We start from the raw sequence: 27,720 nt of genomic DNA, 5'->3' as shown, positions 1-27,720 counted from the left end.
CACTCTTAAGTAACTGGCTCAAATGGCTTGGGGAGCAAGTGTACAACGAGCATCTGTGCAGCATTTCATCTCGTGTCTCTCATTGAGGAATCCTTGCTGTCTAGATCCTTCCTTCCAGCAGTGCTTGTTTGCATTCCCCTTCCTTGCAACTGCTTAAGTGGGGGCTGCTGCCGGAAGCTGTCTGTGCCCCAGCGGACTTGCGAGAAAGCTGAATGAGGAGAAAGTGGGAACGCTCTACTCGAGCCAAGCGTTGTGTCGTTCTGTGGAAAGGTGCTGGGCTTCTGAACAGGATTTTAAAGACTGCACGTTCCTCCTGACAGTGGCATATTCTTCACCACACCCCATTTATAGAATTGCATCCATAGAGGGAGGGTATGCTAACTAACTTCCAAGCTGAAGTATACGATTTGCCCATATTCTTTTCCATCTTTTGACTTCAGCAGCTTCTTCTTCAAAGATTTCTGCAGCTCCTTGGCTACTGTAACTCCATCTTTGCTTTCAAATGCACGAGCCACAAATCAATTCTTTTGTGTGTTCCTGGGCTTCCCAAAGGTTTTCATGGAAGACCTTATTTCTTAGAATTTGAAAGGTGAGCTTTTGCCCGCCAGTCACTGCTGGTGGTCCTTTGTAGAACATCTCTAGCGTTGCTGTTTCGGGCTAGAGTAAAACAACAGGGTTGTAACTCTACCTGAAGCATAAGAGTAAGGTTAATGGGCTGGCCTTTTTCCCCCTTTTCAACAGAGTTTGCATGTTGACAGAATATCAATTGTAGGCAGTAATACACATGGCGGTATTGCCTTGCCACTGGTAGTTGACTACATCCTGTTAACTTTTAACTACCGCTAGTAATAGTTGATCTAAGAACATAAGAGCTCAGCTGAGTCACTGTCCTGTTCTCACAGTGGCCTACCAGATGCTGAGTGCAACAGAATTTGTGATTCTCAGCAACTGGTAGTCAAGAGGCCTGCTGCCTCTGATACTGGAGGTAAAATGTAGCCCTCCTCGTTAGTGGCCATTGATAGCCTTTTGTCTAATTCTCTTCTAAAACCTCCCCAAGTTCATGGCCATCCCTTTGTTGGAGTGAATTCCAAAGTTTTAAGAGTTTGGATTTGATATCTCGCTTTATCACTACCCGAAGGAGTCTCAAAGCAGCTAACATTCTCCTTTCCCTTCCTCCCCACAACAAACACTCTGTGAGAGACTAAGAGGCTTCAAAGAAGTATGACTGGCCCAAGGTCACCCATCAGCTGCATGTGGAGGAGCAGAGACATGAACCCGGTTGCCGAGATTACGAGACTACCACTCTTAACCACAACACCACACTGGCTCCAACTATGCACTGTTTGAAAAAGTACTTTCCTTTGCTGTTTTGAGATTTCCAACAATCCGATTCATCGGATGTCCACGAGTTCTAGTCTTATGAGAGGGAGGAAACCATTTTTCTACCTCCTTTCTCACCATACATAATTGTACAAGTTTCTATCATCACTCCCCACCCCCAATTCTCACTTTTTTATTAACTGAAAAACCCAAGTATAACATTTTGTCATAGAGGAGTTTCTCAATCGCCTTGATCATTTTGTGTGTCCTTTTCTGAACCGTGTCCAGCTCTACAACATACATACTGCACTTTTCTGTACATGGTATTCCAAGTACGGTTACCATTCATTTGCATATCATTTGTTACAATATTGGCAGTTATATTTTCAGTCCCTTTCCTAATGACCCCTAATGTGGAATTTGCCTTTTTCACAGCTGCTGAATGCAGGATTGACATTTCTAGCCCCAAGGTCTCATGCCTAAGAACAGAAAGAAGGGCCCTGCCGGATCATTTGTAGTTCCTCGCAATTCCACAAAAAATGGTGTCTTCAGCAGACTTGGCCGCCTCACGGCTCACCACTAACTCCTGACCATTTATGAGCAACTGAAGAAAGCACAGGTCCCAAACTTGGGAGCCCCACTTTCTACATCCCATGAGGAGAGCAATCAGTTTATTCCTACTCTCAGTTTCCTCTTCTGTAACCAGCTAGGGTCCCTCTTCTGTTTCCTCTTCTGTAACCAAAGGGTCCCTCTGCTCTTATCCCATGACTGCTGAGTTTAATGAGGCGTTTGGGGTGGGGGCTTTTAGCGGTAGCTTTTTGAAAATCCGTGTGCTTGTTGACACTCTCAAAGAACATGTTTACCACCAGCTTTTCACAGTTCTTAAGCTATCCAGCTTGTAATTTCCCTAGATCCCTTTTTAAAAAATTTGTCTTACAGCAGCCACTTTCCTGTCGTCAGGTGTCAAGGCTGAACTTGGGGATAAGTTGCATATTTTTTTTGTAGCAGGTTGGTAGGTTCACGTTTCAGTTCTTTTAAGAATTCTTGAGCGGCTGCCATCTGGACCTGGTGATTTCTCAGCTTTTAATTTGTCATTAAGTCCTACAACCTCAGCTCTTGTGACCCCTCTTCACCTCAGTTCCTCAGATTTCTTTCCTGCGAAAGTTAGTTTAGGCACAGGGACCTGGACAGAATGGACTCTAATGCTTGGCAGGGGGTTGGACTCGATGGCCCTTGTGGTCTCTTCCAACTCTATGATTCTATGATCTCCTTTTCCTCCTTTGACTTGCTTGTCGTCCAAAGGACCCACGATCTCCCTAGCTGGTTTCCTACGTATTTCTAATGTTTTTGAATAACTGTTTATTGTTGGTCTTAATGTGTTTAGTGATGTGCTCCTCAGTTCTTCTTCTTCAAGCATCCCTTATTGTCTGCTTGCATTTCTTGCCAGAGTTTGTGTTCACTTAGACAAGGCTTCAGTCTTCGGTGCTGCTTCTTAGCCATGCTGGCTTCTTCTTGCCCCTGGTGGGACCTTTCTTGATCTACATTCTGCATTGTGGCTGAGCTTCTCTTACGTGTGGCTCAGATCAACCTCCACGCCTTCTAGAGAGCTGTGACCCTCTTCACTTCCCTCTTCAACTTTGCTTTTGTTGTTGTTGTTTAGCCGTGTCCGCCTCTTCGTGGCCCCCTGGACCAGAGCACACCAGGTCCTCCTGTCTTCCACTGGCACCCGCACTTTGGTCAAACTCATGCTGGTAGCTTCAAGAACACCATCCCACCATCTCGTCCTCTGTCGTCCCCTTCTCCTTGTGCCCTCCATCTTTCCCAACACCAGGGTCTTTTCCAGGGTGTCTTCTCTTCTCATGAGGTGGCCAAAGTCTTGGGGCCTCAGCTTCACGATCTGTCCTTCCAGTGAGCACTCAGGGCTGATTTCCTTTACTTTTAACAATCCCATATTTTTCAAGGTGTTTCCTCTTTCAGAGTCAGATGTGGCTGTATTGGATATCTTGTGCTAGATCTGGGAGAGTCCTGGCTGAGCGGGGTGCCTGGAATTTTATGCTGGTACTTGAGATTTCAAGTATTTTACCCTATTTGGGGCCGAAAATACTTTATGCAAGCAGCTTTGCATACATGTTCCCCGCAGGAGAGAATGCTTGTGGAATATCGCTGCATGTCAAATAAGTTGTGCACAGACGGCCTAGCGGACAGTGGCTATATGGCTTGCAGCAGCAGCAACGAGAATTTTTAGTGTCCGGCTGCTGTACAGCGCTCCACCAAAGAGTAAAATTATCCTCTGCAAATTCAGGGGTTCTCAAGTTGTAGAGTTGCTCATGAATGGAAGCGGTTTGTGTCCGTGGAGGGCTTGAAACTTTAAAGGGGGGTTTCCTTGAAACTCTTTGACTTGGTGTCCCAAGCATTGCAAAGGTTGTACACTGCAATTTTAATTTAGCCCTAGCAGCGTAAAGCCAGAGGGCAGGTAGACCAGGCTTGAGGTGTGGAACGTGGGAGATATAAATGTTCCTGTGTGCTGGCCTCATGGAATGAAGAGGGCTGATCCATCTGTGCTGAATGAATGATAAATGAGATTCTCTCCGCTGGCCTGGAGACGTATATAGCCTCAGGCGCAGCAGGGCTTTAAAGGGGATTCTTGGAGCTCGGCAGGCTGTGGGAGAGGGCAGGCATGGAGTAGTTCACAAAGACTCCAGAATCTTTGATCCTGCCCACATCACGGTTGCGGCTCCTTGTTGGATGGTGCCGCTCTCTGAATGGCCAGGCTAACTGCTGACTGTGTCTAAGGCCTCCGATCCAAGGCCTCAGGATGCACCCACTAGACTGATAGACAGGGAGCAAAGGGGGGGGGGGAGTTATTCTCCCTCCCTCTTGCCGTGTACATCCACTGAAGCTGAGTGTTGGAAGATTCAGGACACATGAATGAAAGTATTTCTTCATGCAACTCATAGTTGACCTGTGGAACTCACTCCCACAGGAGCTACGGATGTCCGTCAAGCCAGGTGGCTTTCAAAGAGGATTAGACACTTTCCTAGAGAAGAGAGAGAGTTGTCGATGGCTGCTAGCCATGAAAGCTATGCTCTGCCTCCGCAGTTACTGGGAAGAAGGGAGAGGGCAACTGGTGGGTCTCTGGAAGAACAGGGTGCTGGCTGAGATGGGCCTTTGGCCTGATCCAGCGGGCTTTTATCACGCCCTCCATGTGGGCCTGCAGGAGTATTTTGCTTGGGCGATCAAATTGCGGGTAGCATCCAGACTTGCTAAAGAGGTCACCAGGTCCTGGGACGAGGAGGAGAGAGATTTTTAGCATGCTGTTGAGGAAAGGAGTCTTGGGAGGCAGCCATGTAGTCAAGGATATATGCAGGCCACCTCTTCCAACCAGAGGTAACTCCTTTCTGCTGTCTCCAATAGATGCTGGCTGAGTGGTGAGATTCCCAACTTAGATTTTCTCTGTCCCAGTGAGTTGTGCGTGCTGGAATAGTGGCACTGCTTTACTGGGCAATGAACTCCGCTTAAAGCCGGCTTCCTCTGGAGCTGGGAAGGAGGCGTGTGGCTGTTTGCTCGTAGCAGAGCAGCTGGCGGAGAAGACATCTGTCCCCAGGAACACCTGTTCCTCCCATCACTCTGTAGACATGCAGGACATTTCGCCCTGCCCTCATCACGCTCCAAACTCAGAACATGTTCAGGCCTCTCTCCCTTGATTGCGGCCCTGCGGCTGCCCGCCCTTCCCCACCCTGGCAGTGCCAGATGTCCCGTGTTGCGGGCGGCAGGAGATGAAGAGAGGCAGGGTCATGGCTGCCCCCTGTCTTCTAAAAGCCACACGCCTGGAGGAATAAGGCTGTGGCGGAGAATGGCCACCACGCGGAGAGGTTGTTTGTGGAATACTTTAGCCTGTATTCAGGGGTGGAGTTGGCCTCCCTAAATCAGAAAACTAATCCAAGCGTGGTTTTCCCCTTCAAAAATGTCATCCCCCACATGTTTATCCGTCTGTGTCCGTTAACCAGGCTAACCATTTACCTGTTGGACCCTTTTTTTCCTAGCAACTCCAGAAAACATTCACTTACAAGTGTTACCAAATGTCCCAAACATCAATCCTGGTGGAAGCCAGGCCGTTCGGGTTTTAATCTTGAAACTGTCTTGGGTTTTTGAGGAAAAGCGGGTTATGCATCTTGTAAATAAGTACAGTGGTACCTCTGGTTACATACGCTCCAGGTTACAGAGTCCGCTAGCTCAGAAATAGTGCTTCAGGTTAAGAACTTTGCTTCAGGATGAGAACAGAAATCGTGCTCCTGCGGCAGCAGGAGGCCCCATTAGCTAAAGTGGTGCTTCAGGTTCAGAACAGTTTCAGGTTAAGAACGGACCTCTGGAACGAATTAAGTACTGTATTTTTTGCTCTATAAGACTCACTTTTTCCCTCCTAAAAAGTAAGGGGAAATGTGTGTGCGTCTTATGGAGCGAATACAGGCTGCGCCACTATCCCAGAAGCCAGAACAGCAAGAGGGATTGCTGCTTTCACTGCGCAGCGATCCCTCTTGCTGTTCTGGCTTCTGAGATTCAGAATGTTTTTTTTTCTTGTTTTCCTCCTCCAAAAACTAGGTGCGTCTTGTGGTCTGGTGCGTCTTATAGAGCGAAAAATACGGTGCTTAACCCGAGGTAGCACTGTAAGTGAATATAGGGTTGCACCCAGGGACTTGGGCATTTCCTCCCAAGCGGCTGTCCCACTGAGCACATTTCCCTGATCCTAAGCAGCCCTGCATTGCTTTGGGATTAAAAAATGGGTGGGCAGGTTGGGGTTGGCTAAGAGTGGAGCTCTTCTGCAGAAACGCAATCTGACCCAGAGGCCTGGCAGCATATGAGCTCCGGAGCGCTGAAAGGAAGCTGCCGTGTGTTCTTTGAAGGAGGAGTCATGAGCTAGCTGCCTGGTGTTGGCTAGTCTGGCAGGGAATGTGCTTTAGGAGGAGTAAATTGAAAAAATAATAATAATTTATTATTTATACCCCGCCCATCTGGCTGGGCTTCCCCAGCCACTCTGGGCAGCTTTCAACAAAATATTAAAATACAGTAATGCATCAAACATTACAAGTTTCCCTAAACAGGGCTGCCTTCAGATGTCTTCTAAAAGTCTGGTAGTTGTTGTTCTCTTTGACATCTGGTGGGAGGGCGGGTGCCACCACCGAGAAGGCCTTCTGCCTGGTTCCCTGTAACTTGGCTTCTTGCACTGAGGGAACCGCTAGAAGGCCCTCGGCGCTGGACCTCAGTAGAACTATGGGGGTGGAGATGCTCCTTCAGATATACTGGACCGAGGCCATTTACTTTATTGTCACTTGTGCAACTTGTATACAGTGAGATTACACGAGCACCCGCCACTCAGCTCTCTTAGTCTTAATTCCCCTCATTTACTGACGCACACCCACCAAACCCGAAAGTCAGTTGCCCTGTTGTTATCTTTTCATTCAGCAGCCTAACAGCCCACAGATAGAAGCTGTTCTTTACCCTGTTGGTGCGACTAATCATGCTTCTATATATCTTCTGCCCGAGGGCAGGAGATCAAGAAAGTGCCAACCAGGGTGTGAATCATCCCTGAGAATGTTCCTCACAGGCAACGTTCTTCTGCTATTTCATCCAGCAGATTCACGGGACAGCCCATAATATATTGTGCTGTATTCACCACCCTCTGTAGGCACTTCCTATCAGTTGATGTCAAACCAGCGTACCGCACTGTGATGCAGTATGAAAGGACACTTTCTATTGTGGACCGGTAGAAGGAGATCGCCAAATGTTGATTGACATCATTCTTTCACAATACTCTGAGGAGATGAAGTCTGTGTTGGGCTTTCTTAACCACCTGGGTTGCATTGATTTTGTATTGTATTTAAGAAATGAGACAGGGTGGGATGTCTATGAGAGAGAGGGGGAGAGAAGTTCATGTCTTCCTGAACAGGACATGTAAAAGGAAGTATTTCATGGAGCGCATAGTTAAAACTATGGAACTCCCTGCCACTGGAGGCAGCGATGGCCACTAACATAGATGCCTTAAAAGAGGTTTAGACAGATTCATCTAGGCCCCCTTATTTGCCCCTTAGGGGCCAGTGACACGGAGGATCACATCTTTGGGGGATGTCGCCAAGCTGCGACCTTTGCTTCCGCAGAGCTTGTCTTCTCTTGCCAAGTCTCCCTTTCCACGCTGCTGCTTTGCGTTGGCTGTTTGGCATCTTGGGTCCGCTGGTCCTAGTCGAGGGACACAGCGGCTTGGTGGCGGTGGTGGCTCCTTCTGCGGGGCTCCTTTTTTGCTCAGCCAGCGCTGCCCCTTTCGCAGTGAGCTTTGGGGACTTGCCGGCCGTGGTGCTAACGCGGTGTCTCTTGTCTCTTCCTTCCCTTCCAGGGTTTTGTTAAAGATGTCCACGAAGACTCGGTCACGATATCCTTCGAGAACAAGTGAGTGTCCGCAAGAGGCAGGCACCCTACTCTGCTCTTTTGTCAGAGAGCCGGCAGGCCAAGATCGGCCCGTCCTTTTCCAGTAGTGGCTGCCCCAGTGTTCTTGAGGTCCATTGTATGATGAGGGTGCAACCCTGGCATACCAGCTCTGAGCGATCTCTGGCAATGAAACCCCACTGACCTGGGCTTGTTTGCCTAGACATACGAAGCTGGCACCTTGTGTAATATGAACGCTGTGTGGGGCTGGTGCCTATAGCTCCATGCTGGCTCCTAGGAAATTGAAATAATATTCTGGCAGACAGTCGCTGGCCCCCAACCCATGTCCCTTGCTCTCACCCAGGAAACAAGCACACCAAGAACTCTGGCCAATATAAGTTTCAAAAGTGGGAGTGGTCCCTATTCGCAAATCAATAGTCAGTTGTAACAAAAACTAATCCATTCAGAAGTATGTATTCTGACAAGGATTACAAACTCAAACTCATAAGGATATGTATATGAATGGGTTAGTTTTTCTTACAATTGACTCTTGATTTGCAAGTAGGGACCGCTCCCACTTTTGAAACTTATATTGGCCAGATTTCTCGGTGTGCTTTTTTCTTGGTATATTGAATAACAAGAACTCCAACTTATTTAACCTCGCCCAGGAAACGCTGGCCATTCCCATCCCTGCTTTGCACTCTGGTGGCAGCTGGGCCGAGGGGAAGAAACAGGGCCTTTCCTCCTGGAGCTCTGTTCTTGCTTTGTAGCAACTCCTGCTGGTGGCTAGATTGCTCTCCCCACCAAGAGTTCACTGCCTGTCTACCAGCTGCTCTATCAAACTAGGCACCCCCGGGCTACCGAATACAGCAGCGCAACAAACCTCTCACGCTGGCTTGGGGTCCCTTCAGGAGATGACGTCAGGAACTCCCCACCTCTCAGAGCACACACAGTTGTTTGGTCACCTCAGGGAAGTGGGGAAGGTGGTTCCTTCCTCCTCAATCTGGGCTCCATCTTCATCTTCGTTTCCCTTGAGCCAGACACCCCTAACCCTGTTCTCCCAGACTCTGGAGACAGGAGGTTGCGGGGATACCTGCCCAGAGGACTTTGTCGCCCACCTGTGTAGGCACTGCACAGCATTGGTGGTGGCCCCGATCCCCCAGCAGTTACGGAACAGGGGGGCTGTACCCCAGCCCCCACCCTTGTAAAGATCTCTGCGTCCTCTCTGGAAGCTTATTGCACAGCAAATACCTTGGCGCTCGCAAGCAACGGGGTGGGTTATTTTGTTTGCTTTTAAATGCTGCTTATTGGAGGGGTGGGGAGGCGAAAGTGCCTGAAATTCCTGACTCAGCAGAAAGCCAGAAGCGTCTGCCGGAGGAGGGAGGTTTGAGCCTCTCGCAAAGGTCCTTCCTCGGCAGCTGAAGCGTCAGGGAGACACGTGTCTCCGCAACAGCTGTAAGGAGGGGAGCCACCCTGGCCTCTAGGCGCTGCAGTCAAGCAACCGTCTGCTTCCCCCCACCCCACCCGGAAAAAATAAAAAGCTTTGTGGGCGGAGGTTCAACGCCGGCCCTGCTCTCTGCGAAGAGCAGGTGCTGGGTTTGCTGGGGCTCTCGCTGACAGGCCGCCCGAGTTTGCGGCTCTGGTTGTCAGCCAGTAAGGGACTAGTGAGCAGAGGGAGGCTGGCAGCCTGCCAGCAGCTGGGTCTGGCCGCCTCCGTCTCCCCACCTAGGGTGGTGTGGGCATGGCGGCGGTATGCAAATGCTGCCTAATTCCGCTGCAGTTAACGAGGCAGCCTTGCAGCACCGCGGCCAGTTCCCAGGATTGTGCTCTGACAGGGCCGGAACACAGCCGCAGCACGATCTCCCTGCGAGAGGCAGGGCAGGCTATAAATACCCACCGAGTGTCTCTCTGCCGGCCCCAGTCTCCAGCCCTCCTTGTGATGTTTCCTGAGTGGGGGATTTGTCCTTGCGTTCTCCTCCCCTCATTTCTTTCATCTTGCCTCGGTCCCCCCCCCCAAGAACGCTTGCATGCTCTTAGCAGGCTTCCTTGCCTCTAAACTATTTTGACCCCCATCAGGTAATGGTACTGTGGCCTTTATGTCTAACCAGCGGCGTCGCCAAATAGTTGTGGTTCCTAGGAGCCAGCGTTGAATATGTAAGAGCCAGCATTCCATAGCTCTGGTGGAAAGGGGGGGTGGAATTAAAGCCACAAGGTGATACATTTGATTTCCTAGGTGCGTGTGCAGCCAGGGGTCTGGAATTTTTTCTGGCATGTGCAGTTGTGGTTGGAAAAGCATGTTGCTAGTAGCAGGGGTGGGGGGAGTTCAGGCCGGCTGCCGTTGTCCGATGCATGCTGCTGAGTCATTAGAGAAGAGAATAGCTTGTTAGCAGTGGAGGGGGATATTTGGAGTGTGCTTCTACGAAGCAGCCATTCCGAATTGGTGGGGGTGCCAGTGTTGATCCAGAGTCCCTGCTGCTTTCACCTGCGCAAAATTCGGCTCTTGGCATTGTTTAGCCCCAAGCACCTCCCATAGCTTGTGAAGAAACATTGTGTGTTGATGGGTAGCTGGTCTCCCCTTACTGTCACCTGGAATAACACTCTGTCTCTTTGCAGCTGGCAGCCCGAAAGGCAAATCCCCTTCGGCGACGTTCGGCTGCCCCCACCTGCAGACTACAGCAAGGAGATTTTGGAAGGGGATGAGGTGGAGGTGAGTGAAGGCTGCCGAGAGGCTTTCCGCACCCTTCTGGAGGTGGGGGGTGGAGCAGCGGGGTGAGCAGGAAGCTGCTGGGCGTGGGGGGTGTCCCCCTAACTTGAATTTCCCTGTCCCCTCAGGTTTATTCCCGAGCCAATGAGCATGAGCCTTGTGGCTGGTGGCTGGCCAGGGTTCGAATGATGAAAGGAGACGTAAGTATCGAACAAAATGTATCCCCCTTGAAATATTCCCAGGCATTCAGTGAGGGGGCAGTGCGGCCCGTCCCTCTCACCACTAACACATTTAATGAGCTGAGCCCCTTCCGCCTCCCTGGCACATGGTAGGAGCTCTCCATGTGCACAGCAAATGCTCACAGAACATCTGGGCGTCATGGGCCACAATGCGGAATAGTGACGGTGCCGCAATGCAGATGTTCTTACGATGCTTCTGTGACGTGTTGTTATGAGGTTGTCGTAATCTGCCTTAGTTCACTCAGTGGGAACAGGTAGAGTATAATTTTTTTCAAGTAAATAAAAATAATGAAAGCAAGTAAATTTCCAGGGTCGTAAGCCAGCCTGAATTTGCAGGCGTGAAAGTTTCCACTTCCCTCAAGCAGCAGCGTTCAGTGGGTTTCTTAGTGTGAACATAACTGGTTCTGCATTTCCAAGAAAGACTGTTACATCCAGAGAGAGGAGGGGGACCTGCAGTTGAGGGGGGGTGGGACTGTGACCCTAACCCCATGGAAGAGTTTTCCAGGGTTTTTTTCTTCCCAGTGTGCAGTTAGAATTCACTTTCCCCCTCCTGTTTGAGTTTACTTCGGCTTAACAACTCTAAAGGCAGAACGTAACTGCAGCTCTTTTGGGCTCTTCCTTTGCCGTGTCAGTGAAGGGGCTCTTCTTTGTGGCTCCCTCTGATCTCATCCTCCTCTTGCAGTTCTACGTCATAGAATACGCCGCTTGTGATGCCATCTACAATGAAATCGTCACGTTGGAGCGGCTGCGGCCTGTCAATCCCAGCAAAGTGGCCACCAAGTGCAGCTTTTTCAAAGTCACCATTGCGGTACCGGAGGATCTCAAGGAAGCGTGAGTGTTAACATAAACACAATTATTCAAATTGCTGGTGCTGACCTTTAAAGCCCTAAATGGCCCCAACCCAGTATACCCAAAGGAGCGTCTCCACCCCCATTGCTCAGCCCAGACACTGAGGTCCAGCTCCGAGGGAGGGCCTTCTGGCGGTTCCCTCTGTGTGAGAAGCGAAGCTACAGGGAACCAGGCAGAGGGCCTTCTCTGTAGTGGCACCCTCCCAGTGGAACGCCCTCCCACCAGATGTCAAGGAGATAAAGAACTGCACAACTTTTAGGAGACATCTGAAGGCAGCCCTGTTTAGGGAAGTTTTTAATGTTTGATGCTTTATTATGTTATATATTCTGTAATCCGCCAGAGTGGCTGGGGATACCCAGCCATATGAGTGGGGTATTAACAACAGCAACAACAATTGTGTGGGAGAGGGGGAGCTTGTCTGCTAAATCCACATTCTTTCCGATTCAAATCTCCATCAGCCCACGTCTGCCTGGGATTGATTTTGCTTGCGCTGTGCAGACATTTGCTCCATCTGAAGGGAAAGAAGCCTAAGAGCTTCTTAACAAAAGGGAAGTCGGTTTCAGGAGGTGCGCTATTGAATGAGTCAACTTTTCTGAATAAGCAATATGTAAGGTGCTGTGGGTTAAACCCCAGAGCCTAGGACTTGCCAAGATCAGAAGGTTGGCGGTTCGAATCTCTGCGACGGGGTGAGCTGCCATGTCTCGGTCCCTGCTCCTGCCCACCTAGCAGTTCGAAAGCATGTCAAAGTGCAAGTAGATAAATAGGTACCACTCCGGCGGGAAGGTAAACGGCGTTTCTGTGCGCTGCTCTGGTTCGCCAGAAGTGGCTTAGTCATGCTGGCCACATGACCCGGAAGCTGTACGCCGGCTCCCTCGGCCAGTAAAGCGAGATGAGTGCTGCAACCCGAATCGGCCACGACTGGACCTAATGGTCAGGGGTCCCCTTTATATTTTACCTTTAAGGCCTTCTTAAACCAAATGTGAAGGGCATTTCTCCATCCTTGGGCAGTAGTCATTCTTGTCTCAGCCCACAAATATATAGTAAGAGTTTTACAAACTAGCTCTGCACTGTCGTCCTCAAATGTTGATCGTAAACGTAGCCTGGCATTGAGACTCCCTGGGCTGCCTGCAGTCTCAGAGATCTCTTGTAAAACCTGTCTCCATGTAGAGATTCACAGGTCCACCGCATGTGGAAGCCTGAACTTTTAGCAGCTCAGGTTGGCGTCCACACTTTTTCCGAAGCTTCTTACCGTTTCTGTTTCCCCTTCGCAGCTGCTCAAACGAAAACGTGCACAAGGAGTTCAAGAAAGCCGTGAGCGCGAACTGCATCTTCCTCAGTTCCACTAGCAGTGAGCTCGTCATCCTCGTAAGGGTCTTCCTCCTCTGTTCCGGGGGTGGCGTCTGCCTGCTTAGCTGAACCAAGTGGGGAGGAAAATGCCTGGGACTTGTACTCAGAGCCGGAACCTGTGTGGCTCTTCACTCCCCTCTAGTGGCAGGAACTGCAGATGACCACTAAATGCGCAACTGCAACTTCTACATCTGCTTGGTGCAGCTCTTGCATATTTCTCGTCCAGACCTGTGATGGATTTCTCGTTTTGCACTTGGGACATGATAAAGGGCGTCTTCTCAGGATGGGGTGGGGTGGGGGAGTTCTCTTGCTTCAGAGGAAATGATCCTCTCCAGGACCTGTGGTTTCCGTGTTAAATTTCCTTTAATTTTAACTGGGTGGATAATAATAATAATAATAATAATAATAATAATTATTATTATTATTATTATTATTATTATTATTATTATTTTTATTTATACCCCACCCTCCCCAGCCAAGGCCGGGCTCAGAGCGGCTAACAAGCAATAATAAAAACAAGCGGAATGAATACAACTTAAGAACAACATTAAAATATTGAAATATTAAAATGTAGCTTCACCGCAGGAGGAGAAAGGAAAAGAAAGAAGAAAGAGAGGGAGGGAATCAAATTGGCTCCAAGCCAAAGGCCAGGCAGAACAACTCTGTCTTACAGGCCCTGCGGAAAGAAATCAGATCCTGCAGGGCCCTGGTCTCATGAGGCAGAGAGTTCCACCAGGCCGGGGCCAGAGTTGAAAAGGATAACTGACAGCTTGAATTCTTGTTAGACTAAACACCTTAAAACCTGGTGGGGCGATTCTGTCTCGTAGGCTCACCGGTGTTCTTGGTTTGCCAGCACACGGCAGCCTAATTAACTTTCTCTCTCTCTCTCTCTCCCTGCAGTCCACAAACGAGTCCACCGTCAAGAGGGCGTCTCTGCTGGGCGACATGCACTTGCGCAGCATCCGGACGAAGCTGATGCTCATGTCCCGGAATGAGGAGGCCAACAAACACTTGGAGGTGAGAGAGAGAGAGAGAGGACCCTCCGAGTGCCACAGCGCCCCCTGGGTGCAGGAGCGGGGAACGTCTCTGGCTCAGGACCAGCTGACAGTAGCTGCCATCCTGGGCCCGAAGGACAGAGGTGCCAAGCGGGGAGGCCGGAGGGTACCTTTCTAAAATGCGAAGCAGTGCTGGAGAATGCAGCATTTCAGTTTGGGAGAACTCCTTGCCAGATATAGATGCCAGAAGATGGCCAGAGGCCCAACTGGTCCAGCGCTCTATTCTCCCAGTGGTCAGCCGGGTACCTCTTATGGGAAACCTGCAAGCAGGACCCCCGCCAAAAGAGCAGCTCTCCCCTCCTGCGGTTTCCAGCAGCTGGTATTTGGAAAGCATGCTTCTGCCTCCAGCTGTGGACGCAGCGTTCTGTGAAAGTCACAAGCTTGACATAATATAATAATAATATATTATACCCTGCCCATCTGGCTGTGTTTCCCCAGCCGCTCTGGGTGGCTCCCAGTCGAGTGTTAAAAACAATACAGCATTAAATATTATAAGCTTCCCTAAACAGGGCTGCCTTCAGATGTCTTTTAAATAGAAGATAGCTGCTTATTTCCTTCACATCTGGTGGGGGGGCGTTCCACAGGGCGGGCGCCACCACCGAGAAGGCCCTCTGCCTGGTTCCCTGTAGCTTTGCTTCTTGCAGGGAGGAAACTGCCAGAAGGCCTTCGGAGCTGGACCTCAGTGTCCGGCTGAAAGATGGGGGTGGAGACGCTCCTTCGGGTATCCTGGGCCTTTGAGGCCATTTAGGGCTTTCAAGGTCAGCACCAACACTTTGAATTGTGCTCGGAAACATCCTGGGAGCCAATGTAGGTCTTTCAGGACCGGTGTTATGTGGTCTCGGCAGCCGCTCCCAGTCACCAGTCTGGCTGCCGCATTCTGGATTAATTGTAGTTTCCGAGTCACCTTCAAAGGTAGCCCCACGTAGAGCGCATGGCAGTAGAACAAATGGGAGATAACCAGAGCATGCACCACTCTGGTGGGACAGTCTGCGGGCAGGTAGGGTCTCATCCTGCGTACCAGGTGGAGCTGGTAGACAGCTGCCCTGGACACAGATTTGACCTGCGCCTCCATGGACAGCTGTGAGTCCAAAATAACTCCCAGGCTGCGCACCTGGTCCTTCAGTGGCACAGTTGCCCCATTCAGGACCCACATGCCAACCTTAGTTGATCCAGTCTTATAAGGCCTGCTCTGTCCCCAAGTGTGGCTGCCTGGCCTGAATGCTGGGCCTTTTGTGGGGGGTGAGGGCCCAGGCTTGAAAAGAGAGGTGGGGCTCACGCGACTTCTGAGACCTGTTTCCCATCATGCCTCTGCCTCTCCCCCCAGACGAGTAAGCAGCTGGCGTCGGCATTCCAGGAGGAGTTCACGGTCCGGGAGGACCTGATGGGGCTGGCCATCGGAACCCACGGGGCCAACATCCAGCAGGCCCGGAAAGTGCAGGGCGTCACTGCCATTGAGCTGGACGAGGAGACCTGCACCTTCCGCATCTACGGGGAGGTAGGGGCCGGGGGCTGCTTCTAGACTTCTGGGAGGAGAAGGGGTGGGCCGGGCTGCTTTCGTTTTGCCTGGTGCTGGTGTGTAGAGAAAAGGAACAAAGACCCACCTGATAAATGAATCCTGTGAGTGAGGCCGGAAACCCTGGCTGTGGGGCTTGGTAAGCAAGGCGGCTTTAACTGAGAAGGAACGAACTTTGGGGTCTTTTGGCCTGGAGGGAGAAAGGCCCGGCGTGTGGCTGTGCAGTGGGAGGATCTGCAAGCAGTATGTCAGGCCTGAGCAGCCTTGGTAGCCTAAAACCTTGCAAGCCAACAGCACAGTGTGTTGAGCTGCTTGGCATGCTGTTCCCTTCTGCTCCTCCGCAGACCCCGGAAGCCTGCAAGCAGGCCAGGAGCTTCCTCGAATTCTCCGAAGACTCTGTTCAAGTCCCTCGGAACCTAGTCGGTGAGTGAGACAGTTTTCTAGCTCCAGGACGAAACCTGATGGAGCATCCCCTTCTTTCTCTCCCTTCACAAAAACCTACCGTATTTTTCGCCCTATAGGACGCACTTTTTCCCCTCCAAAAATGAAGGGGAAATGTGTGTGCGTCCTATGGGGTGAATGCAGGCTTTCACTGAAGCCTGGAGAGCGAAGGGGGTCGGTGCGCACCGACCCCTCTCGCTCTCCAGGCTTCAGGAAGCTATCCGCTAGCCGTGGGAGATGCAGCTCTCCCACGGCTAGCGGAGAGCTTGCCGGCACCCAGAAACTTGGGGCGCACTGAGCTCAGCATGCTCCAAGCTTCGGTCTTGGCGCAGCGCTCCGCTAGTCGCGCGGCTCTCCCACGGCTAGCGGATAGCAGCCTGTTCTGGGGGCTGTGGAAGTTCGGGCTTCCCCCGCCCCAGCCCCGCACCTGGGGGGGAAATAATTCCCCCCCCTTTATTTCCCCCCCAAAAAACTAGGTGCGTCCTATGGGGCGAAAAATACGGTATGTTTGTGAAACCAGATTCGGAAGCCAGTGCTACCTTCGAGTTTGCTTGGGAGTTGAGTTGCAGCAATTCTGCTTGAGAAAACCCAGGATTTAGTTGCTCAAGACAGGCAGGGGAAGGTTTCAGTCCAAGGCACCTGGTCGGCAGAGCTGTTTCTCAAGCAAAGATTTGTTGCATAGATTTTCCTCAAGCAACAGAAGGGCGTCAATGATTTTCCTTCCCTGTCATTGGCAACGAGTGCAAATGTACAAGGGTGTGTGTGTGCAAAAAAGGGGTTCTTTTTTGTATGGAGGTGTTGTTTACTAGTGGGTTTCCTCATCCATTGACCTGTCCCCCTCCAAGGCACTATGGTGCCAATTTGCAAGTGACTTGGCGCTGGGGACATAGAGTTAAGGCGGCAGAGCAACGTGCTGGCAGCCTGTGCGCGCTTGATTTACGCACACCCTCCAACTCCCTGTCTTCATTTGCCTCCTGCAGGGAAAGTGATAGGCAAGAATGGCAAAGTCATCCAGGAGATTGTGGACAAATCCGGCGTGGTCCGAGTTCGGGTGGAAGGTGACAACGACAAGAAGAACCCCAGGGAGGAGGTAAATTGGGCTGCAGAGCGGAGAAGCCACCGCAGCAGCTTCTTCCTGTGTGGGTCCCCTGCCCCAGTTCCCAAGCCCCAGGTTTCCGTCTCTTCTCAAAGCCACAGTGTCCCACGTTTGCCCACGCGCCACGCCCCATCAAATCATCACATCTGCGTTTGTCTGCTTTCAGTCCTTGCTGGCTGGTCCAGTTTGTCCCCTGGCTAAAGCTGTCCAAGACACAGACATTGGACAAGAACCAAATGTATGTCTCTGACTCTTTCTTGCTTTCTTGGACCCCGATAATCTTTCCCTCTCGAAAACTCACACGGGCCTGCCATCTGTCCTGCTCTGGTCAAAACTCTGCTTTCCCAGAGCACAAAAGGTCACCCCTTTGGTTTAACTGGGATGCCTCTGCGGGGAACGTTGACTAATTGGCTTTAAAGCCGGCAGCCCTGGTAACCTCTCCGTCTTCTGCCTGGGTAAACGGTGCCTGCTCTTTGCCAACCTCCCTGTCTCCTTTCCCCAGGGGATGGTCCCTTTCATCTTTGTGGGAACGCGGGAGAACATCAGCAATGCGCAGGCTCTGCTGGAGTACCATCTCTCCTACCTTCAGGTAAGGCCGCTGGTGTGGTTCTCCTGGGCTGTGGCGAGGGAGGATCGGGCCACGGGGCAAGCCTGCTTCCATCGCCATGGGGCCAGAGCATCTTCGCCAGACCCCTCCATTTCGGGACACGGGTGCAGAATGTCGGAACTGCCGCCCGGTTCTGAGGACCTCTGCCCCCCCTCTCAGGTGCTGACGTTGATGTTTAAAGATCAGCATCATGGGAGGGCAGCTTTCTAGCTACCCTTCCTCCTTCCCCTTGGAATCTGCTGCAAGATCACAGGGCAGGTGTTTCCAGGACCAAGGGGAAACTGTCAATCTCCTTTTTTATTTTTGCTGTTGGGTGCTGGATATTGCTTACAGCACTGAATTTTTGGGGTTGGTTTTTTTTTGGGTATGTTACTGTACTTACTGGGGACGTGGGTGGCGCTGTGGGTTAAACCACAGAGCCTAGGACTTGCTGATCAGAAGGTCAGCGGTTCGAATCCCCGCGACGGGGTGAGCTCCCGTTGCTCGGTCCCTGCTCCTGCCAACCTAGCAGTTCGAAAGCACGTCAAAGTGAAAGTAGATGAATAGGAAGGTAAAAGGCGTTTCCGTGCGCTGCTCTAGTTCGCCAGAAGCGGCTTCGTCATGCTGGCCACATGACCCGGAAGCTGTACGCCGGCTCCCTCGGCCAATAAAGCGAGATGAGCGGCGCAACCCCAAAATCGGCCACGACTGGACCTAATGGTCAGGGGTCCCTTTACCTTTACCTTTACTATACTTACTATTGTTATAAAATTTCATTTTGCACTGTTTGGTTTTGAATTGCATTCCTGTTTTCTTTGAGTGTGCAGTTTTTTGGGGGGGGGTATAGAAAGCGGTGAAGTCCAGAAGTCCAGAGTGAAGTCCAGAAGATGTAGCTGGGGTGCCCCCCGAATGCTTTTGCACAGTTCTTTTTTTTGGGGGGGGCCTTTCCTGGCCTTGGAAGAGTCTTGACCGTTTGTGTCCTTCCTGCCCGACTTTCCCCCAGCTTTTTTCCAAACGCTGCTGAGAGACGGCCGGCGTAAATTCTACGGCGCTCTTGAAGCAGACACTCTTCCCTCCTTCTCCGCGAGGCCCTTGGCTCCTCCCCGACTGGGGGTGGCGGCGGCCTGGGGCCTTGTTCTCAACCCTTTCCCCCTTCGCCCTGCTAGGAGGTGGAGCAGCTGCGCCTGGAGCGGCTGCAGATCGATGAGCAGCTGCGCCAGATCGGCCTGGGCTTCCGCCCCCTCTCCAACCGGTCGGATAAGGAGCGGGGCGGCTACACCACGGATGAGAGCACCTCCTCCTCCCTGCACGGCACGCGGACCTATGGGGGCAGCTACGGCGGGCGCGGCGGCCGTGGGCGCAGGGGACCCAACTCTGGTTATGGTGAGTTGGGTGAGGCCTGCTGTGTTCCTGGTGGCAAAGGACTGCGCCCAGAATATCTGGAGTTTGCACACATGGAAGAGCTCTTTGTATCACATTGCTAACATCCCCCAAATCAGCCGTTTAACATCAAATCAGTTGTTTAGCATCCCTCCAAATCAGCCGTTTAACATAAATCAGTTTTTTCGCATCCCACCAAATCAGCCGAACATCAAATTAGCTGTTTAGCATCCCACCAAATCAGCCGTTTAACATCCCACCAAATCAGTTCTTTCGCATCCCACCAAATCAGCCGTTTAACATCAAATCAGTTGCTTCGCATCCCTCCAAATCAGCCGTTTAACATCAATCAGTTGCTTCGCATCCCTCCAAATCAGCCGTTTAACATCAATCAGTTGTTTAGCATCCCTCCAAATCAGCTGTTTAGCACTGTAAGCAGGAATGGCGAGTGGGAACCGGTCCACTCTCCTCTCTCCAGAACAACTGGAGGGCAGAACGTTAGCAGTTTGGGAAGAAGGCTCCTGTGCCCAGTGCTGGCTGTTGGATCAGGATAGCGAACAACCTGTGAGTGTGTTTAGGGGTGCCCCTGTCTGGATTGGGAATGAATATCTTCTACCTGGGGTGGGGAGGTTCTGTTGACAACCAAGTTCATTGCTCTGTGTGAAACGTGGTTGTGCAAGCATTGCCTCAGCTAGTGTGCTTGCCACCTGGAAACTTCATGGAAGCGAGCCTTTTTGGTTACAACCATTCGATTATGGGACACCTTCACGGCCGTAAGAGATTCAGGAAACTCCATCTGTTGGAAGTTTTAAGCATCTCTTAAAAACTCATTTGGGACACGGATGGCACTGTGGTCTAAACTACTGAGCCTAGGCTTGCCGATCGGAAGGTCGGCGGTTCAAATCCCCGCAACGGGGTGAGCTCCCGTTGCTCAGTCCCTGCTCCTGCCAACCTAGCAGTTCGAAAGCACGTCAAAGTGCAAGTAGATAAATAGATACCACTCCGGCAAGAAGGTAAACGGCGTTTCCGTGCGCTGCTCTGGTTCGTCAGAAGCGGCTTAGTCCTGCTGGCCGCATGACCCAGAAAAACTGTCTGCGGACAAACGTCTGCTCCCTCGGCCAGTAAAGCGAGATGAGTGCTGCAACCCCAGAGTCGTTTGCACCTGGACTTAACTGTCAGGGGTCCTTTACCTTTACTTTTAAAAACTCATTTGCCTATGTTGAAGATTAGGAGCATTTATCCTGCTTGCTGTGGCAAATTTGCTGCGTGTTGATCTCCATTTGTGGAAATTTTACGGTATTTAGGATATTTTGACATTTAATACTTTTAGAGTCTTGTAAAGCAGTTAAAGCAGCCTTTCTCGACCTGTGGGTCCCCAGATGTTGTTGGACTACAACTCCCATCATCCCTGAGCTCTGGCCTTGCTAGCTAGGGGTGATGGGAGTTGTAGTTCAACAACATCTGGGGACCCACAGGTTGAGAGAGGCTTGCTTAGAGGTTTTGATAATGAAACGGTGAGTGCGACCTCCTGCCTGGAGGCAAGCAGTCTCCTGAAGCGTCTGTAACCTGAGGTACCACTGTATTTCTTGCTGGAAATGGTAAACCAATTGAGGCTGCCAGCAGTCTTTTCCCCCGCTGCACAGGTTCACCTTCAGCATCCAGACTCTAAAATGGGTGGGGCGTCTGCTGAGAGCAGCTTGCCACGAGCCCCTGCTCTAAGCCCAGCCACTTAAGTTCCCCCTCTTTCCTCGCCTCGTCTCCCTAGCTACCAACTCGGACGTGTCCAACGCTTCGGAAACGGAGTCGGAAAAGAGAGAGGACTACGAGTGCCCGCCGCTCAGCGACCGTGACCCCCGCCCGGAGGACAACCGCAGACGGCCAGGGATGGGGCGGGGGCGGGGACCTGCTCCGGCGCCTCGCGGAAGTAGCAGCAGTGGAGGAGGCGTCAGCAAGTACAACAGCTCCTCCATCAGTTCAGGTATGAAAGAAGCGGAAGCCTTTTTGGGTTCCCCGCAGCCAGAAAGCGGGGGCGCGCTCCATCACTCTCGTGTCCCAAACCCTGAGCAGGATGTTCCTGGGCTGGGTGGCGGCCAGCTGGATTCAAGCGTTGCTGTGACTTGGTGGGGGAACAGCCTAAAGACACCTCCCCTCCCATCAGTGGCTGTTGAGCTCTGGATTTCCTAGGACAAAGGCCTAGGACAGGGTGGTCTAACATGTGGTAGCCTTCGAGGCCTCTTTTTTTTTGGAACATCCGACACCCTAACACTGCCCCCCACAAAGCCAGGTGAGCAAGGCTTTGGGAAGGCAGCATGAGGACCCTCTGACAGAGTCCTAGAGTCCTCCCACCTCCGGCCCAAAGCCTATTTTGCATTTTCCCAGCTTTGGGAAGGAGATGAGAGGCCTCTAGGACCATAGCTGTCAACTTACAGATTTGAAAATAAGGGTCCAGCAGCCTTGAAAATAAGGGACCAGCAGTGCCGGGTTTTAGCCCTTCGTTTCCAGAGGTTGCTGCTCAAGACACCAGCCGATGAAACACTGCAATTAAATAACTACAAGCATTAGCCACTTTTTGCGCAAAACGAAGTCCAAGCTACGAAGATGCTGCTGCAGTTCTGCATCTTTTCTCTCGGACTCCATCTGCAGCACTCAATTCCACCAGGTGGGGCGGGAGGAAGGGGGGGGAAATAGCGCCTGAAGTAAACCCGCAGATCAGACCATCTATGCTAGTCTACCACTACAAATCTATGGGAGAAGCGTTTGCGGTCCTTCCCTTGTAGCCCTTGGAACACCGGCCCACGCCTCTGCCTCCTCTTCCTCCTCTCTCTGAACTGCTTTCTCTATGGTTGCCCTCGCTCTCCTATCAAGGCTCCTCATCAATTCATAGACCATGCCAGGCTGCCCATCTCATTCGGGTCCTTCGGCGGCACAGCCGCAGTGCGGCCTAGCGGGAGTGGCGGTGATGGGCAGAGGGGAGGCCCCAGGCAGAGATGCTCAGTTCGGCGGCCGTGAGGAGGATGGCGGCGGAAGAGCCCGAGGCTCCCACCAGTCCCGGCGGGGAGGGGCTCCCAGGGGCCGAGGCTTGTGAGAGGAGGCCGGAGGGGGGGCGGGCCAGGCAGCCAAGCAACACAGCTGGAGCCTCCCTCCTCCCTGGCCGGCAGGGAGGGAGGGAGGGAGAGGAGCTGCTTCCTTTGAAACCCGGGAAATTTAAGGAACATCAATCAATAAGGGACAGCAGCGGGACATGGTGCTGGGATAAGGGACTGTCCCTCCAAATAAGGGACGCTTGACAGCTATGTCTAGGACCCTTCCCCAGAGCCTTGCGCCTCTTCCACTAAGCCTGGTGCCTTGCTTCTCTAACCTTGGGAAGGCGAGCCGAGGCGGAGGGCATCAGTTTTTGGCCTCCCCACCACCTTGTGGCGACAAAGACAGTTGATGGGCGGCCTCCTCTCTCTGCAGTATTGAAAGACCCCGACAGCAACCCTTACAGCCTGCTGGACAACACCGAAACCGACCAGACCGCGGACACGGACGCCAGCGAGTCGCAGCCTGTCAGCAACCGCCGGCGTCGGTCCCGCCGGCGCCGCACTGACGAAGACGCCACCATGATGGACGGAGGCCTGGAGTCGGACAACATGTCTGTCAACGAGAATGGCCTGGGTGAGTGGAGGGTGGGGCAGGCCCGTTCCCAGCCGTAGGTTGTGGGGATCAGGAGGAGCTAGGAGATGTGGAAGATGGGGCTCATGGGCTCTTTTTCTTGGTGGAGGGGGGTCAGTCTAACATGGTTCTTGTCGCCCCTACCTGCCTTCCCCGCCAGCTTTTAAATACCTGCTGAAAACCTTCCCATTCCTGTTTTGAAGTATGGCTGCAATTATTATTTTTTTATCTTGTTTTGTAAACCGCTTATAAGGTGGTGGTTGTTTTTTACAACCAAGAGGCGTACAAATTTTATGAGATAAATGGCTATAAACACATTTTCACAACACAGCAATATAGAAATATCTTTGTAAATAAATTAATCCAGTGCTGCCCGTCAAAGTGCCGACTTTGCTTTTAAAGTTGCACCTGTGGTGGCTGGAACTGAGGGTCTGATTCTGCTCACGTTTGGCCACTTGAGTGCCATTGTCATTGAGACGAAAGGGGCCATAAATCCTTAACACACCTCTTTAGCCTGACCTTTGACACTTGAGGTGTATATTTTTAAGACTCACCTTGTTTTTGTAAACTGTTTTTAATATTGTCTGTGTTTCGATGCTCTAACACACCTTAGGGCAAAGGGAGAGTTATTTTTATTATTAACGAAATAATAATATTTCATTAATATTAATGTAAGCTGATGGGACATTAGCTGACTGTGACTACCCAGGAAAGAGAATACAGCGGAACCTCGGCTTAAGAACTTAATGCCTTCTGGAGGTCCGTTCTTAACCTGAAACGGTTCTTAACCTGAGGTACCACTTTAGCTAATGGGGCCTCCCGCTTCCGCCACGCTGTTTCTGTTCTCATCCTGAAGCAAAGTTCTTAACCCAAGGTACCATTTCCGGGTTAGTGGAGTCTGTAACCCGAGGTACCACTGTACAGTGGAACCTTGGTTGTCAAATGTAATCTGTTCCAGAAGACCGTTCAGCTTCCGAAACAATAAACAACCAAGGCGCAAAATCCATTGAAAAAATGGAGGAACGTACCTTGGAAACCATTCAACTTCCAAGGCACGTTTGAAAATGGAAGCATTCACTTCCAGGTTGTCTGCGTTCGAAAGCCGAAGCGCTCGATGACCAAAGTTCCACTCTACAGTGGTACCTCGGGTTATAGACATTTCCGGTTACAGACGCTTCAGGTTACAGACTCCGCTGACCCAGAAATAGTGCTTCAGGTTAAGAACTTTGCTTTAGGATGAGAAACCGTGCTCTGGTGGCGCGGCAGCAGCAGGAGGCCCCATTAGCTAAAGTGGTGCTTCAGGTTAAGAACAGTTTCAGGTTAAGAACGGACCTCTGGAACGCATTTAAGTTCTTAACCTGAGGTACCACTGTAATAGTATAGCAGAACTGTGGCGATGGAAGGGGCTCCCATCTAGTCCAACCCCTGCAGTTCAGGAATGGCAGATCTTGGGGTTGTGATGGGGAGCACTTCAAATGCGCAGCCAGCGTGAGCCCATTGGCAGGCTGCGTGGGGAGGGGTTTGGAGGGCCAGCCATGGAGGAGTCACTCAGGTTGACAGGCAGCCTTCCTATCCCTCCTGAGTCCGCCTTGCCTCTTCTCTCCGCCAGAGGAAGAGTCTAAACCGCAGAGACGGAACCGGAGCAGGCGCCGACGCAACCGCGGCAACCGTGTGGACGGCTCCATCAGCCGGGACCGCCAGCAAGGTATCGCCGTTCGGCCTTCCTTTGGGGGAGGGTTCTGCGCCGTCACCTGCTTGGGCTTTTCCGTGCGTGACCTTGTGTCTTTTCCCCCTTCCCTTCCCTCCCCATCGCCAACAGTCACCGTAGCCGATTACATTTCCCGAGCAGAGTCTCAGAGCCGTCAGCACCCACCGCGCAAAGAGAGCCGAGAGAAGTCTTCGGAGGACAACACACCCAAGCAGAAGGTTAGAGAAGGCCGAGTTTGGGCAGGGTTTTGGTGTGTGTGTGTGTGTGTGTGTGTGTGTGTGTGTTCGTGTTCGTTCGTTCGTTCGTGTTCCACAATTTGGGGCACCTGGAACAAAAACGTGGTAGCTTCTGAGAAAAGCAGCAAGAGTTTTTTCTTTGTAATATTTGGGGGGGGGGGTGCAGGCTGGCGGTGGGGGGAGCCAGAGAAACCAATTCAGGCTTGTATTTAAATATAATATTACATTAGGAAGAACTTCCTGACAGTAAGAGCTGTTTGACAGTGGAATTTGCTGCCCAGGAGTGTGGTGGAGTCTCCTTCTTTGGAGGTCTTTAAGCAGAGGCTTGACAACCATATGTCAGGAGTGCTCTGATGGTGTTTCCTGCTTGGCAGGGGGTTGGACTCGATGGCCCTTGTGGTCTCTTCCAACTCTAGGATTCTAGGATTCTTGTTGCCACAGCTGCCCTTGGGCTGGTCAGGCTGCTGTGATTCTGCTGCTCAGTCCAGACTGGGAAGCCTGTGATGGTGAAACTGCATTTTGCATATTGATGCCGCGCCATCGTGACGCCTTTGTGAAGTTCTGATCAGGTGCGATAATGTCCTTTTTATACGGAGTGCAGAAGAAGATGGTTGAGAAGTGAGAGAATAGCCATTTTGGGGGAAGTTTATTTTAAACGTGTTAAAAAAACAAAGTCGTTTTGCTTTTTTTTATTATTTTATTTCAGCAGCTGTTCAAATAACATTTTTTCCATCCCAGAAATAAACGCCGTAGCTGAAGAAAAATTGTTACCATGAAAGAAATATAAAGATACTACAGTGGTGCCTCAGGTTAAGAACTTACCGTATTTTTTGCACCATAACACTCACTTTTTTCCTTCTAAAAAGTAAGGGGAAATGTCTGTGCGTGTTATGGAGGGAATGCCTACGGGTGGCATGCCTACGGATTGTCCTCCTCTAAAAACTATGTGTGTGTTATGGTCGAGTGCGTGTTATAGAGCGAAAAATACGGTAATTCGTTCCTGAAACTGTTCTTAACCTGAAGCACCACTTTAGCTAATGGGGCCTCCTGCTGCCGCCAGAGCCCGATTTCTGTTCTCATCCTGAAGCAAAGTTCTTAACCCGAGGTACTATTTCTGGGTTAGGGGAGTCTGTAACCTGAAGCGTCAGTAACCCGAGGTACCACTATATTTCTTGCTGGAAATGATAAACCGATTTAGGCCGGCTGCAGCCATGCCTCTCTCAAGTTTGCTGGGCCTGCCAAGGGGGTCACCGGTTTGCTTTTTGTGGCTTCTCTTCCAGGTTGAGACCACCAGCAAGGTTGTCAACGGCCCTACGGAGAACGGCGAGCATGCCGCCGCCAGCGAGGAGGTGGCTGCCTTGGTGAACGGCGTGTCCTAAGCTCGCATGCGTGCGGGGCCCCTGCCCCAAGTCGCAGCCGGCCGAACCCTCCTCTGAAACGAAAGCGACCCCTACTTTCCACCTGCTTGCAACATCTTAAAGAGAAAACAAAATAAACACCACACCAGTCTCTTGTTTAAGAACAAAACCATTATTTAAAAACAAAAAAAAAGCGAAACAAATCGACCCGAATCCCAAGGTAATGATGATCTAAGCGCTCGTTAAAAGCTTGCCAAAGATGGGATATTCTTCTTTACCACAGCTCTTAACACATCCTGGTTAAGTTTTCAGCAGCGGCAGCCAGACAGGGCAGTGAAAAATTCAAAACGAAACCCCCCTCTTTTCTTTTCTGCCCTCTTGTTATGTCAAAGGGGGGGGGGAATCTCTGACGCTACCTGAGCTCGTAACCCCCCCTCCCTTTTCTTAGAGGCGCACACAGTGTAGGGGGGAAAAACTACTATGACTTAACATGCATCTGTTTTTGGTGACTTATAAGAGTTTTTTTTCTGTTTAGAAACAAAAATGTGAAGAGAGAAAATAAAAAAATAACTGGCTTTTCAAAACTGGAGAAAGGAGAGGGAGGGAGAGAAACCTGTGCCTTCTGAAGACGATGCAGACACACACACACACACAGACACACACACAACACACACCGCAAGAGCACAAGAGTGCTCTTGTGTCCGTTTTTTGGTTCCCTTTCCTCTTTTGACTAGTGAAAAATCAAAGGCGAGGTCACGTCCGGGAGAGCGAAGCAGGAAGGCTGGCCCGTCCGCCCAGGGCACAGAGAGGGTGTCCTGAGGTTGTTTTGGGCTGTGCGCCCCTTTCCCCACCCCAAAGGGGGGGTTTTGGCCACGGAGAGGTCGGACCCTCTTCTGCAAACCAGGAGACGGGCGAGGCGGTGCTCTGCTAGGGAGAAACGGGAGACGCGAGGCACCTGCTTTGTAGGCCCACCCCAGACCAGTAATCCTTTTCTTAATTCCCCCCCTTTGATTCTGAAAACACTGTGGAAGACAACAACAAAAAGAGAGGAAAACGCCAGGCTTTTAGGGCGCAAGCGGACATGGCGACGTCGCTCCTGGCGCGGCTTGCCTTGAGTTTGTGTGTTTGTGTGTGGGGGAAAAGGGGGGATTTGATCTGTGACGGTTGAGACTATTTATTTTTCACTGTACAGTATTTAAAAAGAGAATAAAAAACCCAACTCTTGAAAAAAACCACAACGCCTAAATACCAAGGTTGCTTTCTGTCCTGCCTGCCATGTTCTCTCTGTCTCTATTCTCTCTCTGCCCGGTGGGGGGCGGCTTACGGAGAACGAAGCCCCCCCTCGGCCGGTGACTCCTGCTGCTCAGGCCTTCAATAAAATGCGACGAGTCTTGCCAAAGTTGGTGGTGCAGTTTTGTCCGACGTCTGCAGCCTCTGCACACAGAGAGGGGAAATGGGGGTGAGATGGGGGGAGGGGGGAGTTGTGTTTCGAAGGGGTCGCGGCCCCAGCCTTCATCCTGCTCACACCCAGCGGCTCCTGGCATTCCTTACAAGCGGATATTTGTGCGAGGGACACAGGCTGTTCGCCAAGCTAGGTGGACAAGAAATCTGGCTAACTTAACAGCTTACCTGCAGAAGGACCAAATTTGGTGGTTTCTGGAACGAGCGCTGTCTGGGAAAGAGGGCCCCATGACTGACGTTCAAAATTGTAGAATTGGAAAGGATCATAGAAATATAGACAACAATCGCATGAGGCAGGCAGTCCTCCACTGGGAGCTTCCTGGCTGAGGGTCAGAATTCGAACCCAGACCTCCCAGGTC

At 51.3% G+C, this 27,720-nt stretch overlaps 1 protein-coding gene across 2 annotated transcripts in view; it reads left to right on the top strand.

Moving 5' to 3' along the window:
• FXR2 (FMR1 autosomal homolog 2) overlaps positions 1–27,299 on the top strand; it is a 30,843-nt gene extending 3,544 nt beyond the window's left edge. The window contains exons 2-18 of one of the 2 annotated variants that reach the window (XM_081167859.1): positions 7,706–7,758; positions 10,348–10,441; positions 10,567–10,638; positions 11,360–11,508; positions 12,798–12,891; positions 13,774–13,890; positions 15,253–15,423; positions 15,786–15,864; positions 16,863–16,972; positions 17,145–17,216; positions 17,481–17,567; positions 18,731–18,947; positions 20,710–20,922; positions 22,401–22,601; positions 24,208–24,303; positions 24,418–24,524; positions 25,823–27,299. In XM_081167859.1, coding sequence (XP_081023985.1) covers positions 7,706–7,758; positions 10,348–10,441; positions 10,567–10,638; positions 11,360–11,508; positions 12,798–12,891; positions 13,774–13,890; positions 15,253–15,423; positions 15,786–15,864; positions 16,863–16,972; positions 17,145–17,216; positions 17,481–17,567; positions 18,731–18,947; positions 20,710–20,922; positions 22,401–22,601; positions 24,208–24,303; positions 24,418–24,524; positions 25,823–25,921 — 2,031 coding nt within the window. In that variant the 3' untranslated portion in view covers positions 25,922–27,299. The remainder of the gene's footprint in view (positions 1–7,705; positions 7,759–10,347; positions 10,442–10,566; positions 10,639–11,359; positions 11,509–12,797; positions 12,892–13,773; positions 13,891–15,252; positions 15,424–15,785; positions 15,865–16,862; positions 16,973–17,144; positions 17,217–17,480; positions 17,568–18,730; positions 18,948–20,709; positions 20,923–22,400; positions 22,602–24,207; positions 24,304–24,417; positions 24,525–25,822) is intronic. The other variant, XM_081167860.1, reaches the window with a different exon arrangement.
• Positions 27,300–27,720: the final 421 nt, after the last annotated feature.

The sequence above is a fragment of the Podarcis bocagei genome (assembly GCF_964188305.1).
Source record: "Podarcis bocagei genome assembly, chromosome: 13".
Lineage (NCBI taxonomy): Eukaryota > Metazoa > Chordata > Lepidosauria > Squamata > Lacertidae > Podarcis > Podarcis bocagei.
This window is presented reverse-complemented; position numbering and strand designations above follow the sequence as displayed.